General features: G+C 42.1%; 1 protein-coding gene across 1 annotated transcript; it reads right to left on the reverse strand.

Moving 5' to 3' along the window:
• Positions 1-1,007: 1,007 nt before the first annotated feature.
• On the reverse strand, positions 1,008-9,846 carry LOC134741276 (trypsin-4-like). The gene is made up of 5 exons (XM_063673990.1): positions 9,796-9,846; positions 9,016-9,169; positions 2,154-2,406; positions 1,375-1,530; positions 1,008-1,198 (listed from the first exon to the last, which is right to left on the reverse strand). Exons 1-5 carry the CDS (start codon positions 9,821-9,823, stop codon positions 1,016-1,018), a joined length of 774 nt encoding a protein of 257 aa, XP_063530060.1. The 5' UTR covers positions 9,824-9,846; the 3' UTR covers positions 1,008-1,015.
• Positions 9,847-12,133: the final 2,287 nt, after the last annotated feature.

Below are 12,133 nucleotides of genomic sequence, written 5' to 3' on the forward strand. Positions count from 1 at the left end.
AATGACGACTCACTTGAAATAAGGGTCATCCTTACATATTAAATTTAAGTGCAGGTACGTTAAACTCATTCGTGTCTTTCCTGTAGATATCGCAAAGTTAAGAGAATCAAAATGAGAAAAATTACGCGAAACTGCGTATGGGGCGCCACAATCTGAGGGTCTATCGCAAAACAAGAAAATCGAAATTTCGTTATCTAACATCTTTGTCACTTGCATATTCGAGCGATAAAGAGGCAAATAGCGAAATTTCGGATTCGCGTTTCCCGGCAAGTCCTCTGTAAACAAACCGCCATGATGCATCAATGTCATATTTCATATTTTATTATCTCTGAAAACTTGTCAAAAACCTGTTAAAGGCACAGTATGTATAAGTTACTCTATGGTTTACTAAAAAGGCTAGCGCTGCACTCTGGTGGCAGAACATTGCAGTAATATCCCCTATTGGTATTTTATGTAAGTAATTTAGACTACAAACAAAATTACGGTTATATTTATATATTTCTTAAATTTTACTTAAAAAATGTTTGATGAATGCGTAGGCTACGAAGTAGTATTTCCTCCTAGTAGTAGAAAACTTATATTCGCTGTTTTAACCCTTTGAAGATCACGCCTGTCATGCGCGACGCGCCATCGTGAACCTTGTCGGCATGCCTGAAGGTTGATATTGGGCTGTAGCCGCGCGCGGCACCTGACGTCTTCGACGGGGGATCCTGCCTTTTCGCCGAAAATTGTATTGCCGAATTTCACTTGCCAACCAACTTTTCGCATCAGTTTCATTTGGCCGAATAACTTTTACCAAATAATTATTTCGCAACCATTGGGGTTGGGAAATGAAAATGACGTACTAGGTTGGGTTAGGTTAGGTTGGATTATGTAAAGTTGGGAAATTAAATTCGGCCAAATGACACTTCTGCGAAAAGTTGGTTGGTAAGTGAAATTCGGCAATACAATTTTCGGCGAAAAGCCAGAGAACTCTTTGAAGGTCAAAGGGATTTGGACGGTAAAGATGCATTCATCACTTGGGTTCAGGTTTATAAGGGTCAGTGGACGAGTTCAAATGCCCCATGATCCAGTCATAGATGACAGGGTATGCTAGGCGCGCGTAGACCCCGGGAAAGTTGCCGCGCGCGCACCCGAGGCCCCAGGACACGACGCCGATCAGTACCCCCTCGCTCACTATTGGGCCGCCGCTGTCGCCCTGGAAACAGAATATAAAAAAAAACCGGCCAAGTGCGAGTCGGACTCGCCCACCGAGGGTTCCGTACTTTTTAGTATTTGTTGTTATAGCGGCAACAGAAATACATCATCTGTGAAAATTTCAACTGTCTATAGCTGTCACGGTTTATGAGATACAGTCTGGTGACAGTGGCTTACCTGGCAAGCATCAGGAGTATTCTGTCTGAATGAGCCCGCGCAGAACATGGAGGCGGGGTCAATGGCCTTGCGGTCCAGGCCAGACCGCTTGCACAGCTTCATCGAGATGGTGGATAAGGTGACTGATTGGAGAACTGTCGCGCTGGCGCCACCTTCCTGTAACAACAACAAATTATAAGTAAGGGCTTGTGCACAAATCACGCGAGGTTTTTTCGGCTACTTTTTGACCCCCCCTCCCCCTTGGTAATATTTGGTGAGGGTCTTGGCTAAAGGGTGACTCATGTTAGAACCGCGTCCAGGGCGAGACATCCGATTCTTCGTTTTATATAGGAAACATCACGTGATCAGCGATCACCCGTCATAGAAAACGAAGTGTCGGGGTCCCTCGGCAAGGACCCGGATCGTTCTAGTGTGAATTATCCTTAAAACTCCTCCTATCAACTGGCAAGTGTTCTGCAAAAAATATATACAGGTGTGTTAAGTCACAAAAGACACAGTAATGTCACAGGGCGGACATGCTATATGTACATCAAAAATCACTTGCGTTTCTATGTGTGAACGGCACGTTCGTACACGCGTCATGCGTCATAGTGTAAGTTGCTTAAAAATAGTACTGAGAGCACGTCAGAAGTCCGCCAGATTTCTGTCGCGGGGCGAGGTAATTCGAATCGGGGCGGGGCGGTGCGTGGCCGTTCTGTATGATAATACTATTACAGTGGTAATGTGGCCTCTAGACATACATAAAACTAATACCGTATTGTTTAAAGTTGCAGACTTACCTTAAGTTTCCCCCACCCAGAAACAATGGCCGCCTGCTTGGAATGCAACCTCTTCTCCCTCCCTATAATCCTTATAGGCAGTACTCTGGCCGAGAACCGTAAAGGGGTGTACAGTTGCACCATGCCCACGTCGTTCACTTTGCTCTTTATCACGTACTGCGGGTGGACGAAGCTGTGTTGCACGTCGTACATCTCGCCGCCGAAGATTTTGAAGGAGGAGCCGAGGCGGACGCTTAGGTCGCTGGCTTTGGCCCTGGGGGTAACGAACATATGGGGTATTTGGCCCTGGGGGTACGAACATATTATGGGGTATTTGGCGCTGGGGGTACGAACATAATATGGGGTATCTTGGCCCTGGGGGTAAGAACATATTAGGCACTTGTTAGGCACCATCTGACATACGATAATATCGGAGAGGCACTTGCGATCATTTTCAGCCATGTCGGACTCCGTCAGCTGACGGACACACTATTTCCCATGCATTATTGTATTTTTCATCACACCACCAGCTCGGAAAGGCTCTGTTTGTACTTCAAAAACTGATATTATGTTGCATTTTATCCACATGTGACTCATGTGAGGCAAAGTAATCTGATGCAAATTTTGAGTTGTTTGCTCATGTTGGCTGATAGAATTGACTTTTAAATTATAATTTTGAATGATAAATATATTTAATAACGTTTAATAAATAAATTTAATAAATAAGATTTGGTTTAATTTTGTTTGATAATTTACAGTTATAGTATTTTTCTCTCGTTGGTGTGGTGAAAATTTTTGTGTTTCATTCGGTGGCAAAATTTGTTTAACCCTCGTGCCTTGAAACCCTCAACGATCAAGATTCCACTTTTCAAACCACCCGCTACGCTCGTGGTTCAATTTTGGTATCTTTCTCTTCCTCGGGTATCAATATTACAACTTTGCCCTCTTGTAAAAGAAATAACTATTACCCCGAGCGACCTAATGGACCATGACCATTGGTGGAAAGCGTGTTAATTTCAATTAGTGTCTCCCTGTTATACTAATTATTAAGTATCACCTAAATTACCTTGAGGGTCGTCGCTAATTGTAGATTTACTGCCTTATTAATTGGTCAAGGCCAATCTTTATTACAGATGGAGTCTCACTTTTAGAATAAACAGGACAATTTGTGATGTTCCATGGGTAAAGGTACCTTATGGCATTTAGCGCTTACGTCGCGTATATAGCACTGCATTATTAGTATTGGAGTGTCGTAATAAGGTATCTTTAACCGTGGAATGTCACATTTTTAAAAAAGCTATTTTATGCATTTAATTTTAGAAACTTTTATGTTACTTCTACTCAACTGACAAGGCCTTCCGATCTAAAAAGAGAAAAAAAGTGTCCAAGTTTCTTTTTCCGTTCCGTTACCATTTTGCACGGACTATGACGGTAACGGAAAGGACGATACGAAAAATGTATGGACACTTTTTCTTTTATAAGGATCGAAAAACATACATGTGATTCTGAGTATTAGGTTGTGTTTCCAGCGAGGAATGGGTAGGTAATAAACATAGACATAGTATAGTAGTTATAGACATGAAACCGAGCGACCAGGGGTAAGAGAAAGACATATTCATGTATGGCAGCATAATCCTTTTTCTCTTTCACTCTTATAAATTTCGGTATTTCGCCATCGCCTCCTACCTATGCTGCCATAACCCGACCATGAAAAAAAAACCCGGTCGGTGATAAGGACAAAGCATGGCACTATTTTCTCTTTCCTCTTATAGGAATCGCAATAAGACTATCTTTCTTTATCAAAGAGTGTCAGGCCCTTGGTAATAAAGAACCAATAAAATATTGTCCACTAGAGCTGTACTGAGCGAAGATAGGTAAATGTATTGATTCTATTGGCTCTTAACAAAGCCCTCCCTCGGTACGCATCCTCACACATCTCTGGTGGAAACGTAGCCTAAGGTACATTCACGAAAACTGGCGAGTCCCAAATTTTAAACGAAAATTTTGACATTTCAGTATCTCGCGCCCTCTTTTAAATCAAACTGTAGAAACAAACATAATAGTAGGTATTCAAGTGAATACCTACCTACACTTTTTTAAACGACTGAGAAACCAAAGGGCAACTGTTACTGATGAATTTTATTTAAGAAATGTGCTTTTCCTTTAATTTAAACCTAGCTTGGAAAAATTAGAATAGGTATTTAAGTTATCAGACAAATACAAAACTTAGTTCTATCTCTAAGCTTTGCTTTATAAAAAGGTCATGTCAGACCTAGATTAAAACTTAAATTGATTTGAATTACAACTTTATGAAATTACTACGTTTCGTCCAATTTATTCGCAAAGTGATTACCTACACTTTTGCCGGGGCTTCTTCTTCTTCCTCGCGTTGTCCCGGCATTTTGCCACGGCTCATGGGAGCCTGGGGTCCGCTTGGCAACCAATCCCGAGAATTGGCGTAGGCACTAGTTTTTACGAAAGCGACTGCCATCTGACCTTCTAACCCGGAGGGGGAACTAGGCCTTGTTGGGATTAGTCCGGTTTCGTCACGATGTTTTCCTTCACCGAAAAGCGACTGGTAAATATCAAATGATATTTCGTACATAAGTTCCGAAAAACTCATTGGTACAGCCGGGGTTTGAACCCGCGACCTCTGGATTGAAAGTCGCACGCTCTTACCGCTAGGCTACCAGCGCTTCGTGCCGGGGCTTCTAACAGACAGAATTTATCAACATATTCGAACCCACTAGACTATTCATTTATAGGTAAAAATGCAATTTAGTCTGAGCTGGTTTCATTCACCCGAATATTTCCGCATGACCAGCTGAACACACGAAACATCGCGGTCTGTAATCCTCTTTGTATTTTTATACCACGCAGCAAACCCAGAGGTCAATTCGAATTTAACTATTTGTTATACTTTTGTTCCTATTTGAGGCCTATTTTAATAAAGAATATTTTGACTTTGACTTTGATTTTGATCTTATTTTGATACGACTTTGACGACGGCCTCGGTGATTGGCGTGAGATGCACGACTCACTTCATTCCGCATGCACTAATCAACGTGAGCGGTCTTCAAGGTTGTATCCAAATAAAATCAAAACCGTAATAAGTTATTCAATCAGAATCGGGCTGCAAGACAATAAAGCCGTTTTCGGGACCCGCAACGGTCCCTTAGGATTACGGACCCCATAGTATACAGTAGATGCTTAGCGATTGGATATAATTGGGAGCCTTATATAAGAAATATTTCTCAATTATTCCCTTTTTTTGACGGTGTAGAAATACCCCCAGTAGCATTTATACGTCTTTATGACGTAATAATGCCGGAATTATGACGTCGCTGACGTCATTTTGCTACCTGGGACAGTACACATCGTCCCCCCGGGCATGAGGTGAGCCGTGAGCCCGTTCTGGGGGGCTACTCTCACCTGGCTCTTTCGATTGTGAAAATCCATGTGCCATTTGGGGGTGTTATGGGATCTGGGCTGGTCATGTCTGCCGAATGTCGGACGACTTGTGGGCCGAGTAAATCACGGAGTGGGAGCCCCAAGAGTCTAACCGGGGATCCGGCAGCTAGACCTCGTCGGCGATGGCGGGATAACTTGGACTCCTTGAGAGACTGGTCAGAAACGCTTTGTACCTCCCCCCAGTCATGTAGGACCGCGCAATGTAGGCCCACTACCCACTGGCCCTACACTGGGGGCTACTACTACCTTATAGGTACGCTTCATCTTGTAGTTAAGGTGATGTGAAATGCTGGCACCACACTTCGCCTTATTTGGCAAATATTCGTGTTGCATCTCTTTCCTTTGACATACAAAACAAAAGGGATGCCACACGAATATTTGCCAAATACAGGGATGTGGTGCTGGCATAAGAACAACAACAAAGTACGTTCCAAAGTAAAATGTACGAACAGAACAAACAACACTTCGATTGAATCTAACCAGCCGGGCGGCGGGAGAGAAACACGTCGCTCCTAATGCGACGGATATTGCACGTTTCGATCTAACGATAAAGTCCTTCGACTGTCGTAAACTCCGGTCTGGACACACACAGTGTGGACAAGTAGGACAGGTGGACGCAAATATCCACCTATACCTAGGAGCACAACAGACAAAATACTTTTCACAAAAAATCTCGTAAAAAATTGTTAGAAAATGTTGAAACACTTTCTAATTATAATTACGAGTAGGTACTTAATAAATGTAAGAATAAGAACAAGAAAACGTTTATTGCCACACAACAAAAGAGAAATTACAGGAATATATTTACAAATAACTTTAAAAATTTGCATGTGCGACAAAAGGAACGGGCTCAGCATATGCTGCGCCAGCCACTTCATTAAGAATTGACCGCACAGCGCTGATTTTCAGTCCGCCCCCTGACAGTATGTAGAAATAACTATATTTTCTGAAGGGGCAAATAGCAGTATTTACATTTTAAGATCTGTTATTATTTTGACATTGATATGATACAATCGCTTGCGCTTATTATTGCACGCGACAAGCCCTGCGAGTCAATTCAAAAGGCAAATGCACTGCTGGTTGTGTCAAGGAGCCCGATCTTTAATAATTTGTTACGGTTTTGTTCATCTTATCTTGATACGACCTTGAAAATTACGCTGATTGGTGCATCCGAAATAAAGTAAATAAAGTGTGATGTTGCCAGTGATGACATACGGATCTGAGATGTGGGCGCTAACGATGGGCCTCATAAGAAGGCTCAGGTCACGCAAAGGGCAATGGAGAGAGCTATGCACGGGGTTTCTCTGCGTGATAGAGTCAGAAATGATGATATCCGCAGTAGAACTAGGGTTACCGACATATCTCGCAGAATTGCAAACCTTAAGTGGCAGTGGGCGGGGCACATTGCTCGCAGAACTGATGGCCGGTGGGGCCGGAAGGTTCTGGAGTGGCGTCCGCGTACCGGAAGACGAACTGCCGGTAGGCCTCCAACGAGATGGAGCGACGACCTGGTGAAGGTCGCGGGAATTCGGTGGATGCGAGCGGCACAGGATCGGTCGGAGTGGCGAGCCTTGGGGGAGGCCTATGTCCAGCAGTGGACGTCTATCGGCTGACATGATGATGATGATGAAGTGTGATCCCCAGGACAAACGTCTTGGCCGTATCGAAACCAGTTCAAAACCATAATTCAAGTTGTAATCTGCATCGGTCTCCAACTCGAGATTTTAAACTTAAAATTGGCCTCAAGTGTTCTACCTTTCTCTTCTCACTGTGGCACAAGGACTCGTAGGACCAAACGTATGTCCCCATTTTGCAATTTTATTTGACGCCGCTGTTTTGCATCGGAAAAAACACAATTCTCTGGAGGATAGATTGAAATTGTTCTCTATTCCCGACCTAGAGGGGACGGGGTTCGATGCCTGGCGTCGTCGTTGCTATTACCGTCTGATATTAGTCGAATTGAATTAAACTAAGTTACTCATCTCTAAAATTTTTAATCCATTTCTCGACCGCTTGTTGGACTCGTATCAGATTGAGCTGTGTCATAATTATTACCTCGCAATCACAGAATGAGTAGTAGATGACTTTGAAGAAAAAGTACATTTGGGGATAAAAGCTTGCATAAATAAGTTTTTGGCAAAAAAAATATTTTTGGTACAAGCTTTTATCGCTGACTGTACTTTTTTTCCACAGGCAACTAATATTCATCGAGACAATTCTAAAAACCCCAAACACAATTAGGTTGCGTTGTTTTATCACAGAGTACCTATATGACCACCTCCTGTCTTCATCATCAGATTAGCTCAATGGTACCATAATATTGCATTGTCACACCCGACTTACATGCGTATGCAAATTTTCAGCTCCATTGGAAACCAGGAAGATGGTTAAATTAGTTACCTTAGATTCCATTACATAGTTACATACAGGTCGACCTAATAAGAGGGTGTTAAAAATGATTGATGACAAAAAATAATTAGTTATTTCTAAACGTAACGCCACAAGGGCCCCATTTACACTGTTTCTCCCGGTAACTCGACTCGAATTCACTAGTTACAACCAAAGGGAATACTCGTATATCCACGACTGATCAATTTGCTCCGGGCTGCCGTGTGTGATTGTAAGGGATTCACGCCTGTGTTGGCAGTCCGGGCTAGTTATACGGCTGAGGTAAGGTTGCCTTGTTAAAAATGGAATAGGTGTCCTCCTGCCAAATGTCCGGACATCACCTAAAAAATTCTGATATTTTCACGACGGTAATTTCGCCAAAAATCTTCACTGCTTTTATACTATCGTGGATAAACACCACCACCACGCCACCCAAAACAAAATCCAGACATATTCACGCCTGTATTGTAAAAATGCAGATCTGGCTTGTTACAGTTGCAGTTGGGGAGACCTGAGGGGGAGACAACTAGCTAGAGGGACACCTGTCGGTTACAGAGAAAATAATCCCGTATCACCACCAAACTCAAACTTACATCTGCAAGTTGCAGAACGTTTCAAAAAAGTTGGGAAAAGTCTCGGGAATTTCAGCAAAACCGCTCTTTATGTTATGCGAGCCCCCCCAACCGCCTTCCTCTTGAGACATGGATCTACCTGTGTCTATTTTTTAAACCTATACCATACTTGATACGACACACCAATATCAAAAAATATGTCTATAATATACACATAATATCCGATGAATGTTATACCGAACCTTATTATAAAGTATGTGCGTTATACTACCTTAGCATTAGGTTGAAATAATATCTATACCTGTAGGCCGAGCACATGATTGGCGCGACAGTATCTCGCCGCGAGATAGACTACCCGTCTTTTACTACCTGTATGAATTAAAGTGGGACGGGTAGTCTATGTCGCGGCGAGATATGTTATACTATTCTATTTTATTTAGAGTCAGCCTTACCTGAGCAAGCAGTGTGCAGCTGTTAGCAGCCATAAGTCGGTGATGACAGAGCCTCCGCAGATCGGGAAAGTCTTCTCTCTAAGAGACACTTGCCAGGGTACAGCTTCTATGGATGTGTTCCGTCCTGACACGATGCGACGTGTTGATGCCACTCCTGAAGACAAAGATTGTGTAAGGTCAATGTGGAGAAGACCATAAGTATGGAAAAACCGTCGACAACGATGTCGCTTCTAACAGTTCTAACTCAAGAGCTTGTAGCAGAATGAGCGAATTTTTTCCTTTCTGGCTGTGTCCGAGCGACGTTTATGTACGAGTATATGTAGACTCATTCTCGTATACAATTATACATACGTCAGATCGATGATACGTCGATACGGAAGATCGGTTCCAAACCAAGAATTTTGTATGCAGTTCTTCCCCACATTAACCTAGCTTACTGTCCACACAATGTAAACAAGTAGACGGTGTTCGCCAGTTGAGTTAAGGGTCATGCTCAGCTGTTATTGAATAGAATAGAATAGTTAGAATAAAATTTTATTCGTAAGCACAAACAAACATTACATAATACATATAACAATAAAACATAGAATAAGATTAAAGTGCCACGAAATGGCCTCATCTCAGCATATTTCTGGTGACTTCCAGCGCTGATCTTCCGATGAGACCATCAAGTGAAAAAAATCACGGAAGGTAACAGACATTGCTGTTACGAGTAGTACATAACGTAGGTATTACTCGGACTCACTCATTATTATTTTTGGAAAATACTAAAAGAAATACCTCTTCTCCCGTCAGACTCTTCCAACATATCTTTTTCATTGTCTGTAACAAATAAAACCATTTCGTGAATTAAACTTATCTAAAAATTTGATATAGTTTGTCAAAGGTCTGTCTCATTTCAAACGTAGACAGAGAGAATCATACCATCTTTGTCTTACACTAGTACTAGCGCCCAAAAGAAAGGGATAAATATGATTTTCCTGGTTGGTACTGACTGACAAATTGGTTTGATTGGTTTGATATCAGGGAATCGGGAACTATTATTGTTTCAGTTTGGCGCTAGTTGATGTTCCATTGTCGTCTTGGCTTAAGTCCTGATATCGTTATTTACGCAATGACTAAATTGGGAAGTGTTAATTAGCGAGGTCTACAGATCACAGATACACTATTGAATTGTTTGGTAAAGGATTAAAGCCCAGACAAATAGAGCGCTGTTATTTATAGTTAAACGCTGTCAGGATAGTCAGTCAGTCTTGTGTCACATTATGCCAGTGACATGCAGCCTCAAGGCGGAGAAATATGTCAGACCAACGTTCAAGTATAGTCGTTCGATTTGTAGCTGGCCCCGAACGGCTAATCCTTTATCTATTGTTAAGTAAAACGGCACGTGCCACTACCTGCAAAAAACCGGCCAAGTGCGAGTCGGACTCGCGCACGAAGGGTTCCGTACCATTACGGAAAAAACAGCAAAAAATCACGTTTGTTGTATGGGAGCCCCATTTATTTCCGGACCGATATGACCTTCAAACCTTCAAGAAAAGAGCGTACTCCCATCTTAAAGGCCGGCAACGCACTTACAACCCCTCTGGTGTTGCGGGTGTCCATGGGCGGCGGTAATCGCTTACCATCAGGTGATCCGTCTGCTCGTTTGCCTCCTATTTCATAAAAAAAAACAAAAATATTATTCTGTTTTTAGTATTTGTTGTTATAGCGGCAACAGAAATACATCATCTGTGAAAATTTCAACTGTCTAGCTATCACGGTTCATGAGATACAGCCTGGTGACAGACAGACAGACGGACGGACAGATGGAAAGCGGAGTCTTAGTAAGTCCCGTTTTTACCCTTTGGGTACGGTAAAGGTATAATAAAAAAATTCATTATTTAAAAAAGTTGCTGAACAAATGTTGGTCAGTTTGAGGAGTACAGCCTCCAGTTTAATTTACTGCTCCTGTTACAGGAAACACCCGGTATGTCCAGCAATTGGGACCCAATTGCTGGACATATAATAAAAATTGTAATAAAAATAAAAAGGTTGTAATAAAAAGGCTTATGAATCGTTTCATCGTTTTCTGGCCGACTTCAAGAAGAGAGTCCGTCTAAGCTAACATTAAACCGACATGAATAAAACAAAGTGAGGGAGTGTTTTTATAAACGTCTTATTTTCATAAAAAATAACATTAATGATGACGTTGCCACACTTAGTAATTGCAAATGGCATGCAGAGTTAGCTTGGTTCGTCTTAATAACCCAGACAAAGATACAGCTATTTATAATTAAACGCTGTCAGCATTTAGTAAGTCCGTCTCGTGTCACATTATGCCCGTGACAGCCTCGGCTGGGGAACGATGTCACACGTCCAATTAAAAACCACACTATTGGAAAGAGATGAAAAATAAAAGGCTTTTAAATTTTTTTCTGTCGGACTAACAATATTTTTTTTTCGTGTCAGACATTGACTCCATCACCTACACTTTACGACGGCAAGCTGACAAGTACAATTTGGATGATGAAATAAAATAATGTTGAAAAGCCATATCTCAACCTGAACATGCATCGAATCATCATCACTACATCTTATAAAACAAAGTCGCCACCGCGTCTGTCTGTCTGTATGTTCGCGATAAACTCAAAAATACTAAAGGTTTTTTCATGCGGTTTTCACATATCATACAGTAATTTTTGAGGAAGGTGTATAATTTGGTAAGGTTTACTCGTGTGAAGCTGGGGCTGGTCGATATTAGTTTCTTATAAAACCTTCCTACCTCCTACTGCATTAAGGATGACTCACGTTAGACCGGGCCGTGACCGGGCCGGAGCTTCCGGCGCTTACTTATCTATGACATGACAGGTGATCACGTGATTCTTTCCATAGAAAACGAAGCGCCGGAAGCTCCGTCCTGGTCACGGCCCGGTCTAACGTGAGTCATCCTTTAGCCTGCTAAAATCATAAAATCAAAAACGTACCAATTATTAGTTTGTCCAGCAGCTTAAAATACTGCACTTTATAAATATCCCGAACTCGACTGGTGTTCAAAAACTCCAGAATATTATCTTTATTCATCTCCACCTCGTTCGCGATTCCAGAATAATCTATACTCTCTTCCTGACCATTTACA

This window comes from Cydia strobilella, chromosome 5 (assembly GCF_947568885.1).
Source record: "Cydia strobilella chromosome 5, ilCydStro3.1, whole genome shotgun sequence".
In the NCBI taxonomy this organism is placed as follows: domain Eukaryota; kingdom Metazoa; phylum Arthropoda; class Insecta; order Lepidoptera; family Tortricidae; genus Cydia; species Cydia strobilella.

What these genes read in the sequence shown, in the direction of transcription:
- LOC134741276 (XM_063673990.1), bottom strand. Translation starts at nt 9,823, where the DNA reads ATGTTGGAAGAGTCTGACGGGAGAAGAG. An exon ending in GCTGCACACTGCTTGCTCAG is followed by an intron (nt 2,407 to 9,015) that starts GTAAGGCTGACT and finishes CGTTACCCCCAG; the next exon opens with GGCCAAAGCCAGCGACCTAA. An exon ending in ATACTCCTGATGCTTGCCAG is followed by an intron (nt 1,199 to 1,374) that starts GTAAGCCACTGT and finishes TTCTGTTTCCAG; the next exon opens with GGCGACAGCGGCGGCCCAAT.